At 42.0% G+C, this 25,044-nt stretch overlaps 1 protein-coding gene across 2 annotated transcripts in view; it reads right to left on the minus strand.

Annotated features, from left to right (window-relative positions):
• EPHA6 (EPH receptor A6) overlaps positions 1–25,044 on the minus strand; it is a 1,434,803-nt gene that overhangs the window by 121,265 nt on the left and 1,288,494 nt on the right. For both annotated transcript variants that reach the window (XM_073668175.1, XM_073668176.1), the window contains one exon: positions 17,310–17,371. In XM_073668175.1, the coding sequence (XP_073524276.1) occupies positions 17,310–17,371 (62 nt within the window). The remainder of the gene's footprint in view (positions 1–17,309; positions 17,372–25,044) is intronic.

The following is a 25,044-nucleotide window of genomic DNA, read 5'->3' on the forward strand; positions in this document are numbered from 1 at the left end:
GGTATGTTACTCTTGTACTCGATCCTTAAATGCTGAACAAGGCCAGTTTGAATATATGGTACATGACTATAAGCTGCTCTTTATGACTGATAGCATTTCTAATGTCGCCTCAGTATTTCCTAAAAAAAAAATTTAAGCAGATTTGACAACACCATCTTCAAAATCCTTAAAGAGATTGTCCACTACTTTTACATTGATGATCCATCCTTAGGAAAGGTCATCAATGTCTGATCGGCCGGGATCCGTCACCCGGCACCAGGGGTGGATTAAGAGTAGCAAGGGACCCAGGCAGTTTAGAATGCGCGGCCCCCCCCCCACACCTGATGTATCACGTGACATGTCACATGATCCCCTGTGATAGATCATGTGATAGTTCACTTGAAATTAATTTGGCACAATATTAATATATTAATTATAATAATTTTTTTTAAATTAATTGAGCACAATTAAGTATGCTGACATCCCCTATATACAGTATGCGACCCTACACACAATATGAGCTGCCACAATCCTCCCATACACAGCAGGAGGCCGCACGTAGCCCATCTATACACAGCGGGAGGCCGCACGTAGCCATCTATACACAGCGGGAGGCCGCACGTAGCCATCTATACACAGCGGGAGGCCGCACGTAGCCATCTATACACAGCGGGAGGGCGCACGTAGCCATCTATACACAGCGGGAGGGCGCATGTAGCCATCTATACACAGCGGGAGGCCGCACATAGCCATCTATACACAGCGGGAGGCGCACATAGCCATCTATACACAGCGCGAGGCCGTGCAGTGCCATCTATCCACAGCAGGGGGGCACACGTAGCCATCTATACACAGCAGTAGGCCGCACAGTGCCATATATACACAGCGGGAGGCCACACGTACCCATCTATACACAGCGGGAGGCCACACGTAGCCATCTATACACAGCGGGAGGCCGCACGGTGCCATCTATACACAGCAGGGGGGCGCACGTAGCCATCTATATACAGCAGGGGGCCGCACGTAGCCATCTATATACAGCAGGGGGCAGCACGTAGCCACCTATACACAGCAGGAGGCCGCACGGCACCATCTATACACAGCAAGGGGGCGCACGTAGTCATCTATACACAGCAGGAGGCCGCACGGTGCCATCTATACACAGCGGGAGGCCGCATGGCGCCATCTATACACAGCGGGGGGCCGCACAGCGCCATCTATACACTGCAGGAGGCCGCCCGGTGCCATCTATACACAGCAGGGGGCCGCACGGTGCCATCTATACACAGCACGAGGAGGCACGGTGCCATCTATACACAGCGGGAGACCACACGGCGCCATCTATACACAGCGGGAGGCCACACGGCACCCCCCAGATACAGCGGGAGGCCGCACGGCACCCCCCTAGATACCGCGGGAGGCCGCATGGCGCCCCCCCGAGACAGAGAGACAGCGGGAGGCCGCATGGCGCCCCCCCAGAGACAGCGGGAGGCAGCACGGCGCCCCCCCAGAGACAACGGGAGGCTGCACGGCGTCACACACACACACACAAACATATACAGACATATACATACACGCATAAACACATTTGAAACACAAAAATACATATAAACAGACATCACACAATGATATCTGCACACACGCACACACACACTCACTCACCATCCCCTGGCTCCAGTCGTCCAGCTCCTCTCCGGTGGTAAGTAGCAGAGCAGGTCTCCTAGCTGTGACGCGGCCGTTAACAGGTGCTGGCCCGGCCAAAGAAGAAGCACCGGCCGTGCGCCGCTGCTGGGGGAGCGGTCCGGGGGCCCCCCGCCTCTGACTGCTGGTATGTGCCGCATCGCCACACATATTATAATGAGGGCAATCTGGCCATGGACCACCCGGAGCCCCGGGCGGTAGGCCAGATTGCCCTCATTATAATCCGCCTATGCCCGACACCCCTGCCGATTAGCTGTCATCGGTTTCTATGTTGGCCGCCGTCGGAAGTACTCACTTGCGGAGCTCCTCCATCTTCTGGTAGTGGCCAGGGCTTGGTATATCTGCCTCCTATTGAAATCAATAGGAGGCGGATGTGCAGTACAAAGCCCCAGACACTACCAGAAGACAGAGCAGCTGCGCCACTGAGTACTTCCGGCCGATGGCCGCCTCCAGCAATAACAGCTGATAGGCGGGGGTTGTGGTGTCGGACCCCGGCCGATCAGACATTGATGACCTGTCCAAAGGATAGGTCATCAATGTAAAAGTAGTAGACAATCTCTTTAATTGTTTTCATCAAGAATTTGAGATTATCAATCAAAATCTGTCTAGTGCGTTGACCTGGGTTTCAGTTCTGCCAAATACCTCATTTAGGCGGATGAATTATGAATAAAATGGTAGTAAATCACTGTTTGGAGAGAAATATACATGTCAGTTACCGATAACATATTTCTCACTTTCTCTCACAGGCACTGACTTTCTAGTGAGCATATGCATACCTTGTGTTCATAAATAGCAACCAATCTGACACTGCTGAGCTGCAGTGTAAAGTATGAGGGAGACTCATTTCAGTAATACAAGCCAATGACAAGGCGAGAGGTCGTGACACGTCAAGAGCCCTGACTACTTTGCATCTAAGCTAAACATAACTTTAAAAAAATGGAAAAAGAAAGGTCAGCTCACCCACGAATGAAAGATCGATGCAGGGACAATTTGCGGTGGCACAGGAAAAACAGGAGAAAGAATAGTTCCAGCATCCAGATCTCCATAAAACACTTTTTACTGAAGAATAATTAAAAGTCACAGGTCCAGTACAGACTGTCACAAGCAAACGCGTTTCAGACTGCTGTCTTTATTCATTGCCAAATGACTATAGACAGCAGTCTGAAACGCGTTTGCTCATGACAGTCGCTACTGGACTTGTGACTTACCGTAATTTTTTAAAATAAAGTGTTTTTATGAAGATCTGGAGGCTGATACATCAATTTAGTTACATGCGAATTATAAAGTTTTAAAAAGTCAGCTCAGCAGTACGTCAAAGGGTTATTCCCATCTTCATAAATGAGTATTGTTGCATAGTGCTTGGAAATAAAAGTACATTTTGAAAATTACTGCTTATTAAAATTTGCAGTTATTCTGGGATATTAAAACTTTTCTACCGTTTACTTCTCGTTGCCTAGGAGATCGACCATCACAGTTAAATAGCAGACCATGTGCTTACAAGCTCTTTTCTATTGAGCTGGTCAGCACTGTTTTGAAGCTGATCAGGATCACTTGAACGTGCTGTTATTTACTAGTCCAGGACAGCTTCAGTGCAGTGCTTACAAGCCAGATCACAGCAGTGGTCGGTCTCCTAGGCAAACTGCGGTAGACAAAAGTGTTAATATCTCAAAAATGGTTGAATATTTTAATAAGCAAAATTAAATTGCAAAAGTGCTTATTAAAGTACTGTCTGACAATATTCATCTATGAAGATGGGAATAATCCTTTAACGTAATATATTAGAAGAAGAAAGTAGCATCTTCCTGACTATCTACTTCTCTAAAGTTTCCCATTACCTTACATCAAGACTCGCTGTAAATGTTCCTTTTCAGCAACCAAAACATAAAAGAATAAAAACTTTGATAGATTGTTGCTGTGAGACGGGAAAAGGAGGATCCTGCACCAATTCTTCTGCCTCAGTCATGCTGTGAGAGGAGAGCTGGAGCTATTTTTGCAATACATCAGTTTAAAGCACAAAATCCAACTTTACACCAGCATAAATGTGGCACTTACCTTCAAGGTTTTCTGACTTGTTCTAACTGGCGCTCTAGTTGTCAGTACTTCATGATCAGTATTTCTTCACTAATAAAAATTACTGATTCATGTACTAACCTGCTGGTGGCCTTGTGACTGTTTATAAGCAACAGCCAATCAGAAGAAGCACAGCAGTAGGAGGAGGGTGAGACGAGCAGTCTGGACCAATGATAAGCCAGAAGGTGTGTCTCAGACTCCCTGTATACACTGTAGCTAAACTGTGGTCACAGATCACAGCTCTGTCCTAAAAGTGCTGAGCTAAAGAGCAGCAAACACAGAGGGAAGGCAGTAGTAAGTAGACATCACCTACTGTTACTGACTTCAAAGAAACCTGTCACGTTGTACATGCAGACAGATCTATGAACACCAAGGTATAGAGAACTAGAAGCTGAGTAGGATGATTAAAGTTTAGTTAGAAAATAAGAATATAAGTTGTATTTTATTCATCAAAATCCTGTTTTTTTGCATTATCAGTCCAGTGGGCGGGCCTACTCAGTGATTGACAACTATCTCTGCATGCACAGTCATACAGGAAAGACTGTCAATCACTACAAGGACCACCCACTTAACTCATATGCTAGAAACACCAAGGATTTCAATGAATAAAGTACAAATTATACTGAAACTTTTAAAAAAATGTATGTCAGTCTGATCAGCTCTTCTTTCATTATGACATCTTGCCTGCACAACAGATGCCATTGTCAACATGACAGGTTCCCTTTTAATACATATAATATAGTGTTATCAGCAGCACATGTCCTGAGAAGATGATAAGCTGCTGATAAAGATGATTTTCATCACTGCTTGTTTAAATGTACTTTCTCGGATTTGGGTTGACTAAATGGACCATAATTCGAACCCTAACTTGACATTGGTCAATGACTTGTGAAATGTTGTTATCTTTAATCCTCTTAACCTTCTGTACTAAGTCAATCACTGAGTAGGACCCCCACTGGAATCATGCATACAAACACCATGGATTTCAATGCATAAAATGCAAATTTTACTAAAACATTTCCAACAAGAGTGTCCATGAATCTGATCAGCTCCTCCTGCTCTATAACAATATAACATTCTGCCTGCAGATCCAATACCATTTCCAACAGGACAGTTTCCCTTTAAATCTATATTTTAGCTTAGGACAAAATGTTCTCCTTACCCGAGCGTGACAGCTGCATAGAAATACATGCTCTCAGGTTTGGGTAAGGAGAGCCGCCGGCTTGTCCGAGTATTGCGATGTGATAGTCGTCTGTATTATATGACCGTCTGACTGCGCCATTGTAATGAGAGGTTAAAAAGTTGTGCATGTACATCTTAAAAAAAAGATGTCTCAGAGGCAATCTCATTTTTGTGTATAAGTACATATGTGGTCAATGCAAAGGACTGGCACATGAATTATTCTTTCTAAGGCCCCTACAAAGTATTGGGGAGCACTCATTTTGTGTGGAGGAAAAGGTGATTATTGTTAGAACCTTGCTCTTAGTTTTTTTTTCCTTTGCTGATCACATGACCTTGTTGGCCTATTTAAGCCTGCTCCGCCCTTCTGGCTTTGCTGGACTTCATTGTATATCTACTTTCTAGCTAGCCTGTGCTCTGTGTCTTGCTCTGTTAGTTTGCTTGGTCTACGGACCTCTTTGTTCTATATATTTTGTTTGTTCGTCTGTCTGCTACTATTTCTGTTAGGAGGTGTCCCATATTCCTCCCAGTCCTTAGTACTTGTAGGGATTCCTTCCCCACATCTATAGGTCTCCGTACAGACTAGCTTAGGACTTTAGCAGGTCTGATCGCAGGATCAGGTCCCCTGTTACATCGTAGGGATTCAGCTGAGTTCTATCGTAGGGACAGATCTCCTCTCTTTCCTTAGCTCTGGTAGCAGAACATAACAGTAAGTCCAGCCAGCAAATTCTCTAAGGAAAGATTTTTCTCTTCCATCATGGTGTCGGTTCAGGATTTGGTTCATCGCCTGCAGGGACTCTCTCTGGAGGTGGCCGAGCTCCGTCAGCACGTGAGTAACTGTCCTGGAGCACATTTCTTGGAGCCTAAGGTATGTTTGCCGGATTTATTTTTTGGTGAACACCGAGAATTTTTTTCATTTAAAAATGCTTGCTTATTGTATTTTCGTTTGAGACCTAAGTCCTCTGGGGATGAATCCCAGCGCGTAGGGTTCATAATGTCACTTTTGCGCAAAGAGCCTCAGGAGTGGGCCTTTTCTTTGCAACCTAGTGATACATGCTTCAGATCAGTGGATAGTTTTTTTTCTGCTTTGGGACTATTATATGATGATCCTGACCGTGTCGCATCAGCTGAGACTGAGTTGAGACGTTTAAAACAAGGATCAGGTAATGTGGAAAAATATTGTACTCATTTCCGTCGTTGGTCTACTCAAACAGGGTGGAACGATTCTGCTCTGAAAAGTCTATTTCTTGCTGGGCTCAGTGAAAGGGTTAAAGACCTGCTAATTGCTTATCCTACACCTGAAGATTTGCAACAGGCTATGCAATTAGCTATACGGGTGGATAGAAGACTGCGTGCAAGGGTTAATGAGAGCAAATCCTCTGCTATGTCAGTTTCTGGTTATGAGAATGTGTGTACTAACAGTGGTGAACCGATGGAGATTGGATCGGTGGCACCTCGCTCTCAAGAAAAAGACCGTCGATTTTCTGAAGGCTTGTGTTTCTATTGCGGAAAATCTGGTCATTTGATTAAAGGCTGTGTGCTTCGTATGAAGAAAGAAAAAAAAAAGGTCAGTCACGCCCGTATTGCCTGTTTAAATTCCAAGGGTGTATTTTTAGCTGCTTCCACGATTGCTCAGAAAAAATTAATGGAATTTCGGGTGTTTGTCGATTGTGGGTCTACTCTGAATGTAATTGATGGGGGATTCGTGGAAAGACTCAATTTAAAACCTGAACCTTTATCATCCTCCATTGCTGTGGTTTCTGTGGATGGTTCCCCTTTGAAGAATATTACTCTCAAGGTCTGTGAATTTCCTCTCACTATTAATGGTGTTCACCATGAGAAATTGGATTTGGTAGTGTTGAATAACTTGCCTTCTCCAGTAATATTGGGATTGCCCTGGTTAAAATTTCACAATCCTGTACTGGATTGGTCTACCAGTGAAATTAAATCCTGGAGCCATAAATGTTATGACAAGTGTTGTAACGGGCGTATTGCAGCTTTGGATAGGGGAGAATTGCCTGTTCCTATTCAGGATTTTTGGAGAGTTTTTTCTGAGAAGGAATCGCAGGTTTTGCCTCCCCATAGAGACTATGATTGTACCATTGAATTTGTCCCTGGAGCGACTCTTCCTAAAAGTCGTTTATTTAACCTTACTATTCCTGAGAGGAAGGCTTTGGAGGAATACATACAGACAAGTTTGGCCGCCGGTCACATTAGGCCCTCTAAGTCTCCTGTGGCGGTTGGATTTTTTTTTGTAAAAAAAAAGGACGGCGGTTTACGTCCTTGTCTGGATTTTCGTGAGATTAACAAAATTACTGTACGCAATCCTTACCCACTGCCATTGATTCCTGATCTGTTTAACCAGTTAATGGGGGCCAAGTGGTTCTCTAAAATTGACCTTAAGGGGGCATACAATCTGTTGCGCATGAAGGAGGGTGACGAATGGAAGACTGCTTTTAACACTCCTGTGGGTCATTTTGAGAATCTGGTTATGCCTTTTGGTCTTACTAATGCTCCTGCATTTTTTCAGAATCTGATTAATGACATCCTTAGACCTTTGATCGGCAAAAATGTGGTTGTGTATTTGGATGACATTTTGATTTATTCGCCGGATCTGGAGTCTCATTGGCGGAGCGTGCGTGAGGTATTACAGTTATTAATGGACAATTCGCTTTTTGCTAAGCTGGAGAAATGTGAGTTCGCTGTACAGAGAATTAGTTTTTTGGGCTACATTATCTCCAGCAAAGGTTTTGAGATGGATCCGGTTAAGGTTCAGGCTGTGCAGGAATGGCCTAGGCCTATTGGTTTGAAATCGATACAGAGGTTTTTGGGTTTCGCCAATTATTACAGAAAATTCATAAAAAATTTTTCTAGTATTGTCAAACCTCTGACTGATCTCACCAGGAAAGGTGCTGATGCGGTTCAGTGGTCTTCTGAGGCCATTGAAGCTTTTGTGTATCTCAAGGAGAGGTTCACCTCTGCTCCCATCCTTATGCAGCCTGATGTTACTAGGCCGTTTTTGGTTGAGGTTGATGCTTCCTCTGTGGGGGTTGGCGCAGTATTGTCTCAGGATAACGGGGATGGATTACATCCCTGTGCCTTTTTTTCAAAAAATTTTTCGGAGACTGAACTGAATTACGATATTGGTAATCGGGAATTATTGGCTATTAAACTCGCATTTGAACACTGGCGCCACTTCTTGGAAGGTGCGGAATTTCCCGTTCAGGTTCTTACGGATCATAAAAATCTGATATATCTTGATGCTGCCAAGCGCCTGAATGCCCGTCAGACTAGGTGGGCACTGTTTTTCTCGCGGTTTAATTTCTCCGTTACTTACATCCCTGGTACTAAGAATGTTAAGGCGGATGCCTTGTCTTGCAGTTTTTCTCCCATAGTCGGTGCTGAGAAAGAGGAGAACATTTTACAAGAAGGTGTTGTGATAGCTGCTTTGGACTCCGTTTTGGAAAATGAGATTCTTAAAGCACAGGAGAATGCCCCTTCTAACACTCCTCATGGGAGGTTGTTTGTGCCTGGGACCTTTAGGAGAGATTTGTTTGTTGAGTGTCACGAATCTCGGTTGGCAGGTCATCCCGGAATCTCTGAGACCAAGAGACTGGTGGGTCGCAGTTTTTGGTGGCCTGGATGGCAGAAGGAAGTCATTAAGTGGGTGCGTCAATGTACTATATGTGCTAGATCTAACTCCTCACATACTCCTGCTGCGGGGTTGCTTTGTCCTTTGGAGGTTCCCAGTGCTCCTTGGACACATTTGGCTATGGACTTTATAACTGACCTTCCCCCCTCTGAGGGTTTTACTGTCATCTGGGTGGTCGTGGACCGTTTTAGCAAGATGTGTCACTTGGTTCCCTTTGTCAAACTGCCCTGCGCTAAAACTCTCGCTAAGGCCTTTGTCAAGGAAATTGTCAGACTTCATGGCGTTCCTACTGACATTGTTTCTGATAGGGGTCCTCAGTTCGTGGCTCGTTTTTGGCGTGCCTTTTGTAATAGGTTGGGAGTTCATTTATCGTTCTCGTCCGGATATCATCCTGAATCTAATGGCCAGACAGAAAGGAAAAACCAGGATGTTGAGCAGTTCTTGCGTTGTTTTGTGGCAGACAATCAAGAGGGGTGGTCTGAGTTTCTGCCACTTGCTGAATTTGCTCTGAACAATCATACATCTTCTTCTGCTGGTTGTTCGCCTTTTTTTTGTTGTTCTGGGAGACATCCGTCGTTTGGGTCGTTCTCCAAGTTGGGATCTGCCGTGCCTGAGGAGGAGAATTTTTCCGGTGATTTGGAGAGAGTTTGGACGGATGTGCGTGGTAATCTTCAGGAGGCCAACAGAAAATCTAAGGACTACTTTGATAGGAAACGACAGGAGGTTTTGTTCGCTGTTGGTGACATGGTTTGGTTGTCCTCTAGGAATCTGCGGTTGAGGATTCCTTCTAAGAAATTGGGTCCCAAGTTTGTAGGGCCCTTTAAGGTGCTTCAGGTTGTCAACCAATCTGCTGTTAGGTTGGAGGTTCCTACCTCCTGGAGAATTAATCCGGTATTTCATGTCTCTCTGTTGAAAAAAGCTGTTGTATCGGATTGTGACGCCTCTGCCTCTGTTCCTCCGGTGGTGGAGGACGGGGAATATGAAATTTCTTGCATCCTTAACTCTAGACTGTATAGAGGTAGTTTGCAGTATCTTGTGGCCTGGAAAGGTTTCGGACCCGAGGATAACTCTTGGGTGAGGTTGGATGATGTTTCCGCGTCCAGACTTATCAGAGCGTTTCACAGGAGATTTCCTGATAAGCCTGGTCCTAGGGGATCCGGAGGATCCTCTTAGAAGGGGGGGTACTGTTAGAACCTTGCTCTTAGGTTTTTTTTCCTTTGCTGGTCACATGACCTTGTTGGCCTATTTAAGCCTGCTCCGCCCTTCTGGCTTTGCTGGACTTCATTGTATATCTACTTTCTAGCTAGCCTGTGCTCTGTGTCTTGCTCTGTTAGTTTGCTTGGTCTACGGACCTCTTTGTTCTATATATTTTGTTTGTTCGTCTGTCTGCTACTATTTCTGTTAGGAGGTGTCCCATATTCCTCCCAGTCCTTAGTACTTGTAGGGATTCCTTCCCCACATCTATAGGTCTCCGTACAGACTAGCTTAGGACTTTAGCAGGTCTGATCGCAGGATCAGGTCCCCTGTTACATCGTAGGGATTCAGCTGAGTTCTATCGTAGGGACAGATCTCCTCTCTTTCCTTAGCTCTGGTAGCAGAACATAACAATTATGGCATTTAAAAAGGAAAGGGTTCTTTACAGTTAGAGCAGTCAGACTGTGGATTGCCGACCACAAGAGGTAGTGATTAGTGTTGAGCGAATAACATCTGCGTGACAGCGTGGCAAATCAGGGATGTTCGTGAGTGGAGCCGATTTTTTGGCGCAAACAAGCCGGAACCCGGAATACGAACCCGAATTTGAAATGCCGAACAAATTCGAGTAGTGATGGCCGACACTATAACAGAATCTAAAAAAGGGAAGGATGATTTACTCAACAAAAAATGGTATGGTGAATTATAAATAATTTCATTACGGATAATATATAATTGGTCGAGAAAGACTGAACATGACGGAGCTGCGTATTTTTAGAATCTTTTAACTATGCAAATTACATAAAAAGTTGAATTTGCAGAAACTTAAACTTTTGAAAATCATTGGTAATAAAAGTACTTGGTTGGGCTGGACTGGTAGGGAGAATTCACGCATAGTGATCAAATCACATATTTTTTCTGCAAAATCCCAATGTAAAAAATGTTATTCGGCAGCAATGTGTGAACAGTGCACCTGATTTGGCTTATATTTATACACACACCAGTTACTACTCAGAATGACTTCTGAACATATCATCCAATGTGAAAACCAATTAAATACAGAATGGGGTAATCTTATTACAGCTCGGGCATTACCCATGCACGTTCACGTCTGTGCTAATCCACGAGGCTGCGCTGTAAACCTGGCTGGTGAAATGACGCAGCTCGGGAAGCATAGGTTTAATCCCCTACATATTTCATGCAATTGTAAGAACACCTGCAATGCTCTGGCAAAAGAAACAGACGATTGCTGCCTTCTCCGTAATCAAAACTCCCTAATGACACCTCTCCTGCTTATAAGAGATGCAGCCTGATGTGAGATCTGTATCTGCATAGTATGTCATATAATGGGCTGTAACTCATTGATGGGGATAGCAGAAGCTAGAAGGCATTAGGAAAAGGAACTGAAAATCCCATAAATGTAAGAAAGATTTACATTTCATTCTGTGCTGCAGGTGTTAAAAACGTCCAGAATAGAAGCAGATATATTTTTATTTTAAAATATCTTTTTTTTGTATAGCACATTTTTTAAGCAGTTCAAGAGTATCTCCTCCAAAAATGTCAGGAGTTTACTTGAGCCATGAAGGTATAGTAAGTGTCACGGGGCCTAAAGATAGGATAAAAATGGCCAACTAGGGTTCAAGAGGAACCTCCGGTTGGCCGAAACCTGACACAATAATGGACCTCAAGGCTCAAGCAAAAAACAATACGATTTGGAGCCAATCTTTAACCATCAAGGTCTATTTCTTATGGGTTGATCACAAATAACCAACTAGTCCTTACTAATGATTATACTTGCCAACTCAATCAGAGTGAGATCTTGAGCACTTCAGGAAGATTGGTGAAATCTCTAGTGTGCCACCGAAGGATGGTGTCCTGTGCCTTAAACTTGGATGACATGATCCAATTGCAGGGAACGGGGCATGTAGGGAGCTGGGATGGCTATGGAGCGAGCATGACCTTCTGAAGGAACTCAGTTTGACGCTGCCTATTAGAGATGAGTGGATCAATCTGTGGAGAATCAAATTTGATCTCTGGTCTATGAAAATTCACATAGTTGCCAATTAAATTTGTGCAATTGTCTAAAAAAAATGTCTAGCACCATTTTACACACTTCTGAAGAGTCACAGAGGGGTATAATGATGACAGATGTGACCAGATGGGCTTCCCCATAAAGCCCTGCGGCTTCACATTGTCTAGTGTAGCCAGTCAGGGGGCTATCATAGGTAGAATAAAAGATGGGGGCCAGCTAAGCAGTGCCATTTTATCAAACACATTTTGGGAAAAGTTTGCCACTCTTGGTGAATTTGAATTTCAAAAGATTTGATAATCTTTACTGCCTATAAACCAATAAATGTGACCAATGGATATACTTAACATATATGCTGGGAGTTTTCTTAGCATATTTGTTAACCCTACAAATAAATCATTTCAATTTGTGGGCAGGGTGCTGGACAGCTACTGTACAGATGCAACAGGAGCGGACATTTGGAGAAAAGAGACCCTGTGCAAGATGTGTGAAGGTAATTCCACCCTCATGGAGACAACCAAACTGTGTGCTCGGTGATATCCACCAGTCCCATTGAAAATTAATAGAACAGAGATGCACATACTTGACCTCTCTCCCTTTTAGATGGGATTCTTTGAAGCCCTGTTCTCAGAATCACTGTGAGTCTGTGAGACCCCTAGCAGTCAGGAAGTTATCCCCCTGGTACAAACACTTTAACTTCCTGGGACCATATGTTACCTGATGCACTGTTCAATAATCTTTTACTTCTAAAACCGTTGTTAAAAAGGGTCCCCCTGAAAAGAGGAGGTGCCGAAGCAAAACGAGCGATGCCCATCGGACCGAACCACCCCGTAGGAGAGAATAATAAAAGGTCTTTTTCTTTTCTTGCGGAAGGATTGGGGGTATATATACAGCATATTAGAATGCTGTATATGAGGGCTTACAGGTACTGGCCTTGCCTCATATGGGATGACAGGTTCCCTTTAAGGCTCAGGAGAGGCTACACACTGTGCTCTGTGCAGCTGCATGTCACATGCAGAGTACGGACTGCAGAAAGGGCAGAGATGATTAGCCTTATGTCATCTGCAGATAAGAAGTATCCTGGGGAAGATTCAATAAAAACTGCAAACACCACATGACTAGGCAGCTTTCCAGTTGTCACCCAGTGCATTGCTAGACTGCTGCTATTCTAATGGAGCGGCCATATTTCTCTGTGACAGCAGTGACATCAGACATCATGACTGTAGGTGACCATTAACACAGGAACCATGGTTTCCCTTTCATGTTCTGAGTAACAATTCTGATTTTGGAATACAGCTGAATAGTGGTGCAGTTATGGATGGTGCAGAGGCAGAAGCCGCACCCAAAGGCAACAATATTAGAGGTGGCACTGGATAGGTGGATGGATGCATTGCTGCTGAGAATCTCCCAGTTCCTCCCCTAGTATTTTCTACAAATGCCATCAGTGTTAGTCTTCCTGGTGAATAGGACCATGCGATATTTCCCTGAACAATGAGTAGCCCGTGCAAAGAACAGACGGTTCATGCAGCACTAAATTAACGATGAGGTCCTTCCATTTCTAGATTGTCCAGCGCCCCAGAGGTCAGACCTCCATGGCCATGAGATAAAGTTATGTCGTAGGATTTTATAAGATTGGATTAACACTTTAAGTTACAGATGTAGCAATCGTTGATACCATGTCATGCCACAAATGTTTATTTGGAGCGGCGAACATTCCAATGTAATTTGCGGAACTCGGCCGGACCACTACTATAATAAACGAGCAGCCTCGCTGAGGCTGTAGTGCACCGTGGTGCTTCTTTTAAAGTTTGTAGCGTGGCAATGATTTATTTCGTGAAGCGAAGTCTACAACAAATACCAATTTCCAATTGTTGCTTTTCTTGCTTTTTACATTTTTTGCTACTTTTCATGCAGGTTTACAGATGTCTCAGATGTCATCAGCGAGGTAATAAAAATTGATGTCTGCATTGTTAAACTTTACGAATGTGCTGTGGGTGTAACAAAACAGTTCAACGGCAATGACTGACAAATCATTCTTCTGTGGAGCAGAGGCAAAAAAATAACACAAGATTAATGGCTCTATAGCAGAACCTTTGCAGAGGAACAGCACCTGCGGACATAATAGCAGGTAACATTTAGAGAAAAGTAATAATATTTCAACGTATAATTACTTGCACATCTAAAGTAAACTCAGAGGAGTGATCCAGGCAGAACCACAAAGAAATCTATCGAAAACTTCTATTAAATGCTGCGAATCATCCATTATCAACTTCTTTTACTTGTAATTAAATTGAAGTGCAAAATAGTTTGTTGCAAACTTTATTGAACCAAGACTCTGTATGATACTGGGGCTGTTTGGGGACCTTAGGAAGACTGACAGGCACCCTTTAAGGGGTGGTCCGGCACCCAAAATGTATTTTCTAAATATCTATCCTTACACTCTAACCACTTTTGTAATTTGGATTAATACACAACACCCTACACTTTTCTCAATCCTGTTAATCCCTAAATATGTATTTTAACTTCACTTCTTGTGACATTTTGTTTGAGAGGAGTCTCAAACATGATGTCACAGGAGGTTGGGGCTGCACTCACTCCCCAAAGCGTCCATGGCTCCTCCTGGAACAGAAATACACCAGGGGGCAGCACTGCAGTTATTCACTAGTTTTTTGTGCCGCACATCTCTCACGTATCCATCACCCAGGATCCAGGACTTCTTCAGAGAGGCTGGGGATGAAAGAAACTAATAACTGTAGTGCTGCCTCCGATTACTTCTAGTTCCAGGAGGAGTGATAGATGCTGTGGATTGTGAGTGCAGTCCCAGCCTCCTGTGACAACAAGATTGAGTTTCTTCTCAAACAAAACGTCACAGAAAGTACAGTAAAAAATACACATTTTGGGATTAGCTAGATAGGGGAAAATGTAGGGTGTTGTATAAAAAAACAAATTACAAAAGTTGTTAGGGTTTAAGGATAGATATTTAGACCATACACTTTAGGTGCTGGACCAACCCTTTAGGATTGAGCATAAACTTTTAAAGTCTAATTAAATGGACATTTCAACACTTTTTGTTAAATAAAAATCTTTTTGGACATTTTTGATGGAATATACAGTAGTCACTTACTTTACCTAGGCCATGGTTATATTGACACTATGATAGCATCTTTACCCAGGTTCAGTAAATGTCCTGCTAGGAGCTGGATTCTACATCACTTTCAGTACCATAACTCTACAGGAGATTTTCCAATTTTACATAAATATATCATATTTTAGAATGAAAAATTCAGTCTTTTCCTATCATATTTTGTGTTTTCATTACATGGCACTTTCAAGATCTTATATGCATGCTGGGGCTGAATCTCTGTCCTGATAACATCCAGATATACACCTTGTTCACGCTATTAGATTTTTTCAGGAATCAAAATGGGTAAGATGAATTATGGGTAAGATGAATTACTGTCAAAGAGAGGCATCCTTGGCAGATAATCACCTCTATGACCCAATTTAGAGAACCACTAAAGGGGTTTTCCAGTTTCAGAACATCCCTTTTCTCCGGTTGCCATCTGATTATAAAAACAAAACAAAACGTCCTTTACTCCCCATCCCCGGGTCCAGCAATGAATCTCCTCTCCTGGTGTCTGTTATTGTCTGCAGTGCTTTGGCGCATCGACAGCACTACAGCCAATAGGCGACTCAGCGGTTCTGCTCGAGTTGACAGCATGAGCCGCTGAGCTCAGTTAAAGGCTGCAGTGCTGTCGACATGCAACCAATAACAGACACTGGAAGCAAAGACTCAGCACTGGACCTGAAGAGTGTGAGTAACACAGATTGTTTTTTTTATACAAACTGCAGCCAGTGTACAGGGGTTTTCTGAAAGTGTAAAACCCCTCTAAATTTTATTACCATGTTCTTTGGAGAATCCAACTTATTTATATATTACTGTTTATAGATGGCCAATGACATAATTGGCCATTGTGTAATATTATACTCCTCCCACCCTGAAACGAAGCATCATCAGTGACGTCCATTTCAGGGGCTCGGCTAGTCCCTGCTCTATTCAGCATTCGTTGATTGTCAATTCCGAAATATGCTCAGTATGCGCTCCCAGCTCACTGTGGTATATTTTTTTTCAATCAACAGTGACAGTGCGCTTCTTGCTGGCTGTAATGAGAAGTTACGAGCAGGAAAGAGAGCGCACTGTCACTGCACACTGAAAAGGAGAGAACATGGAGAGCAGAGAGAGCAGAGACCAGCCCTACCCCTGAAACAGACGACACTGATAATGCTTATTTTCAGGGTGAGGAAAGCAACTGTAGCGACGTAACGATAGGGAATTTTTAGCTAAAATATATTAGAAAAGTGATCAGATTATTACATTAAATATATAGAAATTTAGGATTAAATTCAGTTATGATTTTGGACCACCTCTTTAACTCATTCAGTAGCCAGTAATGTGCAGGGAAACAAAGCTTGTAAAAGCCAAACGGAGCAAAGTTTTTAAATAAGCTCAATTGCAAAAAATGTTTTAGTCCAATTCATGCAGTTAAAAGAGGTTGTCCAATACTTTAACTATGATGGCCTATCCTTAGGATAGGTCATCAATGTCTGATCGGTGGGTGTACGGTACCCAACACCCCTGCCGATCAACTGTTCTCGGTGCTGGCAGCGGCTGGAACTGACGAATCTGTCGACGGAATAGTTATCTAGGCCAGGAACTGCACTTCTGCCCTATATTCAAATCAATAGTGGGCAGATGTGCAGTTCCCGGCCATGGCCCTATACAGTTGATGGAGCTCCACTGCGCACCCCTGTCAGTTTCGGCCGCCGCTGACATCAGGAACAGCTGATCGGCGGGAGTAACGGGTGTCGCCCCTTCACAGATCAGATATTGATGTCCCATCCTAAGGATAGGCCATCAATGTTAAAGTAGTGTACATGCTCTTTAAATAAAAAAATGACTTGAAAGTTGTCCTTATATATTAAGGTTAAAAAGCAGGACCTGTGATGATAAATGAATAGCAGACCTGACTTGGTTGGATAAAATTTGTTTTGGAATCACATCCATAGCTTATTAACAAGGTATAACAATACATACAATGATCACCTTACTGCAGCATTGGGCTCATGGACAATTATATAGCAATAACTATAAATACCTATAAATTACAGAATAAAATAAAACTAAATAATATACAAAGTAGATCCAACGCAAAACAAACTCATCTCATTTCCAATACCTTAATTTAAAATATATATATTTTTGTAAATGCTTAGTCTATTTGGAAGAGAAATCAATTATATTCTTAAGTTCAAGTCTTCTTTATTTGGCAGACATATTTTAATAGATCATGGTACTAAGGTAATGCAGCCTGGAGGGAAAAGCAGCTATTCTTCAGGCAAAAAAATCTATGAATAACATTAGGCAAAAAATTAATTTATAATAAATGATTTAAAATCCGAGCCCAGAATTGTTTCTTATTCAAATGTCACCAGAAAATGACACCTCACCCGCAGGAATGAGTCCAGGGATCCATTCTCCATGTATTCCACCACAATCATTACGGGTCTGCCTGCGAACACAGCGAAGAAATTCATTAGGGAGATTAAAGGTGTATTACGGGTTGGTTATACATTTCCAGCTGTTATGGAAAGATTATCTGTATTACTTTAATGAAGTTCATATGTCTTATACCACAGGGTCCCCAAAACATAAGTTGAATAAGTAAATTATTTGTGCAGATGGTGGAGAATGCCGGTGCGGCATGTTAGTCATTGGGTAGACCGCTCCTTCCTTTATTACCTGGTGCTCGGCACTTGCAGGCGCAGGACTGTACATAATGACTTATGTCGGTGTATTCATCAGCGCGACAATATGCATCTTTGTTAAGCGTTTTCAATCACAAAATAGAATGCATCAGAAAAGTCATTAAGGCAAAAGCAGGTCCGGCGATACATATGCTCATGTTTTTAAACATCATTTCAAAACAAGTATAAACTGTTCTATTAAAATGCAATCTCGATGATTGATTGTCCGCTTATACAAAAAAAAGCTGTTATGTTTTCATTACTTTCTCTATTTTTATTCAACTGATGTCGCATTTTTTAGAATTCGACAAACAATACAAAAGATAAAAAAGCGCAGTGTCAAGAATTATCAAGTACAATAGACGGCTGTGAGTAGCGTTTTGTATGATTGAAGTTCAGGCCACCCCTTTAAGTGAACCTGTCAGCTCTCTAGACATGTTTGGTTTAGTAAATGTCTGTATTGCCTATTAAGAACAATTCTGAAGCACCTTTTAATAGAACTCTTCGCTGAACAGTTCCTCTCTTATTCCTCCTGGAATAAATTATACACTGGGTGTTAACATTACCTCTAGAGGCAATCAGGCATATCCTTATCGATCTAGAGACACTCTACAGGGTGTCTCTAAAGTCTGGACACATAGAAATTCTCGTCAACTATAATTTTAATTAATTAAATTCCACAAACAAAGTTAATTTTAATCAATAGATCTTGGACTAATAATCATTTCCACAATTGGATGTGTTTTAAAAAAATGTCCCTGTGCTGAGATAATCTTATAAATGTGCCCCTGCTGTGTACTGTGTAATGGCTGTGTCTGACCGTGCAGGAACATGGTCTGATCATACCACAGCTCCTGGGCAGAGGGGAAAAAAAAAAGTATACAGACATTACAGCATGTGATCGCAAATAATACTTTCTTTGAGGTAAAACATTTTTTAAAAACAGGCAGGGCAATGCTTTGCCTCAAAAAAATAATTATTTATGATCCCCTACTGTATTGTCTGTATACTCTGTTGCGTCCTCCCTGCCCAGGAGCTGTGGTATGATCAGACCATGTTCCTGTACGGTCAGACACAGCCATTACACAGTACACAGCAGGGGCACATTTATAAGATTATCTCAGCACAGGGACATTTTTTTTAATAGAATTTCGCAAAGCGCATCAACCTTTTGCATAACAAATGATGGAAATCATATTGAAGAAGTTATTTAATATTCCAATTGAATAAAAGTTGTTAATACATTTCATTTCTTGAAACTATATATTTTTGCCTATGTGTCCAGACTTTAGGGACACCCTGTATTGTGAAAACTTGTAGATCTCCGCAGGGACCATGTCTAAATGTCATAGTTCCATTCCTGAGAGAAGGCCCCTTCTTCAATGTATATAAATCTAGTCTTTATATACTATACGGGAAAACGGGACAGAGAGTAGCACTTTTTTGAGAGTAGTTAGTGAGTATTAAAAGAACTAACTTCTCACCTGCTGAGGTTGCACAGACATGGCACAACTGTATAAATCTAATGAACAATTGTGGAAGAGAGCAGCCAACCTGGTTGTTGTGTAAAAGTCTCCCAGGGAGAATTTTAACCGGACAAAATCAAACAGAGAACGCCCGAGCAACTGCCGCTCCCCATGGCAAAAAATGGGTCATTCATCGGAATTCATAAAAATAAAAATGTATTAAAATCACAACACGTTTCGGCTGCACCCAGCCTTCCTCAGATGTTTCTGTACAATGTGTTTTTTATAAATTTAAATTTTTTAAATTCTGGTGAATGATCCATTTTTTCTTCTTAGTGCACCCTGCTACATGGATTTTCTCCATCCCATAAATCTAGTCTTGCTAGCCAGAGGGGTGTGATCATCAAGAAGTCGTATAGAGAAAAGTTGATGACCACGCCCACTTCTCTATATGCACCTTCATGAGGATCACTCCCACTTGGCTAACAAGACTAGAGTAATTTACAGGGAGAAGGCCATACCTCAAAAACAGAGAGGAGCAGAAATAAAAAACAAGCAAACAAAAAAGCATCAGATTTAGAAGAGCAGCGGCATTTACACCAGGTAAAACAATGAAATATTTATGGCAAATGACAGTTCCTCCTTAAAGGGGTTGTCCAGGACTTTAACATTGATGGCCTATCTGTTCAGCTGTTCCCGTTGTCGGCAGAACCGGAATTGCTCTGTTGACGGAATAGTGGCTGCTGCTGGGTATTGCACATCCGCCCCCTATTGATTTGATTAGTGGGTGGATGTGCAGTACCCGGCCACGGTCACTATACAGTGGACATAGCTGTGCAGCTCCGCAACTGAGCAGTTCAGGCTGTCGATGGCATCGGGAACAGCTGATCATGGGGGTGCCGGGTAAAGCCCCGGAAAACCCCTTTAAGATGTGCTGTTAAATCAGCTGTCAAGAAATAAGCTAGGGTGTTACACCTTGTAACTAATGAGCATCCAACGTTGATCTTTCTGGAACTAAATGTATTTTCTAAATATCTATCCCTACATCCTAACTTCTTAAAACAGGGATACAAGTTACTCTTTGGGGAATAACATTTTGTAATCTGCCGATTGATGCCGGTTATTGTGGTTGGACCCCCACCAATCAGAAAAAATTATCTTTAGGTCTTGTGCAGAGGACCGTAGTTTCAGTCTGAGTGCAATCTAGCAAAACACCGGATCGCACTCGGACCCATGTTATTCAATGAGGCCATGCACATGTCCGATTTTTTCCTTGGACCTGGAGGTCCAAGGAAAAGAATCGAAGCATGCACGATTTGCCTCTTATGATCGGATGGCACTCGGCCATTCATGTCTACGGGAACATGGAAAACATTGGACTGCACTCGGATGACATCACTGAATGGATAAACTTTTTTTTAATTCTCCACATCCGAGAAAATCAGATCACAATTTGATTACACTCTGATCAAACTCTGATCAGAGTGTGATTAGCAAAGTTGGCCGATTTTCTCGGATGAGAGAAGAATGGTCGTGTGACCCTAGCCTTAGGATAGGCGATAACTTATTTTAACCAAGCAATCAGTCATTTAACTGCAGTAGCGCTGGGGTCCTGGGTTCAAATCCCACCAAGGACAACATCTGTATGGAGTCTGTATGTTCTCCCCGTGTTTGCGTGGGTTTCCTCTACACGCCAAAGATATACTGATAGGGAATTTAGATTGTGAGGACAGGGATTATGTCTGGAAAGCGCTGTGGACATTAATGGTGCTGTATAAGAAAATAAATAAGTAAAATAAATAAAAATGAATTAACTGCAGGAGGGAATCTACAAACCAATAAAAAGGAATATCAGGTGGCCTACCAATTTACTGATAGTATTATTTTTATTTTATTCTTTTACCATTTAGTGTTAATCCCGTGCTATACCCCATCCATGGGCTCAGACACAGACTGATGCTTTTTAAGAAGTTCAAACAAAACACAGAATATTAAATAGGAAAAGGGGAAAAAAATAAAGTTGTCTCCTGTCAGCTGTGACCTTGTGATTTTTCGAGCTGTGCATCTCCGCTATAAATGCTGTGTAATGAGCCCGCATGGAAAGCGCTTACAATCTCAAAGTTCAGAGACCCTTGCTGTGAATGGAATATATGTTGCTTAGAACCACAGAGGTTTGTCAACATCTTTAAACCTGGCCTCGGGGTTACCAATTTAACAGACTGAAATGCCTGGAAACATTTTATCTGAAGTTTTATAAATCAGTGTTAAAACCCTGGAGCGAGTCTCCCAACAAAACAAGCAATTAATGGAGCGATATCTACACAGGGTCGAGCCGGCTCGTGCTGATTGCCACCTTTCAGTAATTTGCAGCCATTTAAATGCTCTGGAGTTGAAAGAAATTTCCTTTAATCGCTATTTTCAAGTAGCCGCTCCAATCAATGTCTGACTTGAGTAACCCCCCCCCATAAACTTGGCCAGTCAGATCTGATAAATAATGAGTCGCTATGGTTTGTTTATTTCTCTTCTCCCTCCATATAAGACGGCACGGCGGCTCTTCGCTTATCCCATGTAAAGCCCATATTCCAGAATTTCCATTTACTTAAAAATAATCATGTTGAAAATTGAATCCTTGAAACGCAATCTGCATGTGAGAATTAATGTGAAGGGCTGAGAAAAAGCACAACTTAATCCAATGTCTTTAAGCACATTTCCAAATGTAATACACATGACTTGAATCACTTTAGAAAGCGATTAAAATACTATTGAAGATGTGAAAATGTAAATGAAGGATTTAACTAAGAAGAAAGATTTAACACTTAAATATCCAGAACTTCTGACTCAAGGAATATATGCCGGAGGATTCTCCTGACATCATAATGTGACCTTTCCTGGCAGATGATGGCTGTGATATTCAGCCATCATCTGACTCTAACACCCGAACATGGAGAGGAGCTCCACCCATGACTATTAACCTGTTAAATTACTCTGTAAATCTCTAACAGAAGCATTTACAGCACACTGGCAGGAGGGCGCGTCATTCCATGTTCCCATCAGCGCCCCTGTGACGCGATTGCGGGGAGCTGATCAGTTGCCAGAACAATTTGGGGTCTGTTGAATACTTCCGTGCCTGTCGAGGCTATGTTCCTGTGAATGCCGGTCTCTGGCTGGTGTTCATAGGAGATTGTGATTTTTGCTATATACAGCAGAACTGTACTATTGCTGTATGTAGCACAAGCGATTGGATGATAGCAGGTTCAAGTCCCCTAAGAGGACTAGTAAGTACAGTAAAAAAAAATGTTTTTAAAAATATAAAAAAAATAAAAGTTCATATCACCCCTCCTTTTGACCCATTAAAAATAAAGAAATAAAAAATACATACATTCAGGTGGTATCATTATATTCGTAAAATTCTATCGAAATCTAAAATTAATTAACTAGATTGGTGAACAGATTCTCCTCCCCATTAAACAGTAAAAAATGGACATCATCTCAGATAACATGTGGGTGACGTTGGTGTCTGTTTTTTTTCATGGAACATTGATTTTAATCCATTTGTTTTGTGGACCCTCAGTCCGCAAACAAACATGGACATACAATATGAAAAACACCATGATAAAAAGTAATTGTACTATTGGTGAAAAATATAGATAGAACATATACGTGAAGCATGGATGTCTGATTGAGGCTTAAGGAATTTTTTTGAGGCATAGGGTTAGCATCAAGCGTATGTTTGGGGAGAGGGGTGTTTGCATTATTTTATTTAATATTTGCATGTAGTATTTTCAATTTCTCACTTGCATGCCATACTATAGTACCTCCAAAGCTTAAAACTATAAAATGCCCAAAATAAAATGGGAAATTGTTTGAAACACTTTTATTTTAGTCTGATAGTGTGAAAAGAAAGAAATATAAATTAAAAAAAAGTTTTTTTTTTCTTTTTTTGTACATTGTACCCATAATAAAACTAAAGAAGAAGAAAAAATTATATTAAAAGGGATGAAAAACAGCCAAAAGTGAAAAGGCTAAGCAATGCTAAAATATTTTTAGTAGTAAAAAAAAGTTAAGGCCATTTAACCTCTCTATAGTGAAAAGTGAATAATCATCTTGGGCCATTATTGCTAAGGAATTTAAAAGGTTGTCCGAGATTAAGAAAAATAGAGTCAGTATTTTTGTGCCCTTGTCCGTTCATAGGCTGTACATGGTCCAACAGATCAGCCTCAGTCACTTCAATAGGGCTGAGCTGCAATTCCATAAACAACCCATGGACAAGTATAGTGCTGTTTCTGAAGAAAAAAAAATATTACTTTTTTTTAAATCCTGAACAACTTTTAAGCAGTTATCCAGGATTTACTGTTTTTGTGTATAGGGCTAAGCACTAACAGGTAGTTGCTAACTACCATACCTGTCTGTTCTGGCCGCTGTTGGCCCAGAGCAGTTACAGACCGTTCTTGCCGGCGATTCCCCTGCTTCCGCTAACATCGTACCGATATCATGCTGATTGGCAGCCAGCTCCCTGCTGCCTAATTGTGGGGAGCTGACTATAAATCAGCATGACGTCGGCAGTGACGCCCCATTGACAGAGCAGCCTGGAAGAGGGAGAGCTGCTCTATTAACGAGATGTGAAATGAAGCAGGGAAATCTCTGACTGAGCCGACAGAGATCATCCTCTTGTAGAACCGTCAGGTTGCCTCATATGCAAAAATAGTAAAAGTTATGGATAAGCCCTCTAAAGAGTAAGTAAACTATACAGTTATATGAAAAAGTTTGGGCACCCCTATTAATCTTAAGCTTAATGTTTTATAAAAATTGTTTTTGCAACAGCTATTTCAGTTTGATATATGTAATAACTGTTGGACATAGTAATGTTTCTGCCTTGAAATGAGGTTTATTGTACTAACAGAAAATGTGCAATCTGCATTCAAACAAAATTTGACAGGTGCATAAGTATGGGCACCCTTATCATTTTCTTGTTTTAAATACTCCTACCTACTTTTTACTGACTTACTAAAGCACTTTTTTTGGTTTTGTAACCTCATTGAGCTTTGAACTTCATAGCCAGGTGTATGCAATCATGAGAAAAGCTACTTAAAGTGGCCACTTGCAAGTTGTTCTCCTGTTTCAATCTCCTCTGAAGAGTGGCATCATGGGCTCCTCAAAACAACTGTCAAATGATCTGAAAACAAAGATTATTCAACATAGTTGTTGAGGGGAAGGATACAAAAAGCTGTCTCAGAGATTTAACCTGTCAGTTTCCACTGTGAGGAACATAGTAAGGAAATGGAAGAACACAGGGACAGTTCTTGGTAAGGCCAGAAGTGGCAGGCCAAGAAAAACATCAGAAAGGCAGAGAAGAAGAATGGTGAGATCAGTCAAGGACAATCCTCAGACCACCTCCAGAGAGCTGCAGCATCAACTTGCTGCAGATGGTGTCACTGTGCATCAGTCAACTATACAACGCACTTTGCACAAGGAGAAGCTGTATGGGAGAGTGATGCGAAAGAAGCCGTTTCTGCAAGCACGCCACAAACAGAGTCGGCTGAGGTATGCAAAAGCACATTTGGAGAAGCCAATTTCTTTTTGGAAGAAGGTCCTGTGGACTGAAGAAACCAAGATTGAGTTGTTTGGTCATACAAAAAGGCGTTATGCATGGCGGCAAAAAACACAGCATTCCAAGAAAAACACTTGCTACCCACAGTAAAATTTGGTGGAGGTTCCATCATGCTTTGGGACTGTGTGGCCAATGCCGGCACCGGGAATCTTGTTAAAGTTGAGGGACGTATGGATTCCACTCAGTATCAGCAGATTCTTGACAATAATGTTCAAGAATCAGTGACAAAGTTGAAGTTACGCAGGGGATGGATGTTTCAGCAAGGCAATGATCCAAAACACCGTTCCAAATCTACTCAGGCATTCATGCAGAGGAACAATTACAATGTTCTGGAATGGCCATCCCAGTCCCCAGACCTGAATAT

Source organism: Phyllobates terribilis, unplaced genomic scaffold (assembly GCF_046119375.1).
Source record: "Phyllobates terribilis strain yellow unplaced genomic scaffold, ASM4611937v1 Scaffold_2__4_contigs__length_985480577, whole genome shotgun sequence".
Taxonomy (NCBI): Eukaryota; Metazoa; Chordata; class Amphibia; order Anura; family Dendrobatidae; genus Phyllobates; species Phyllobates terribilis.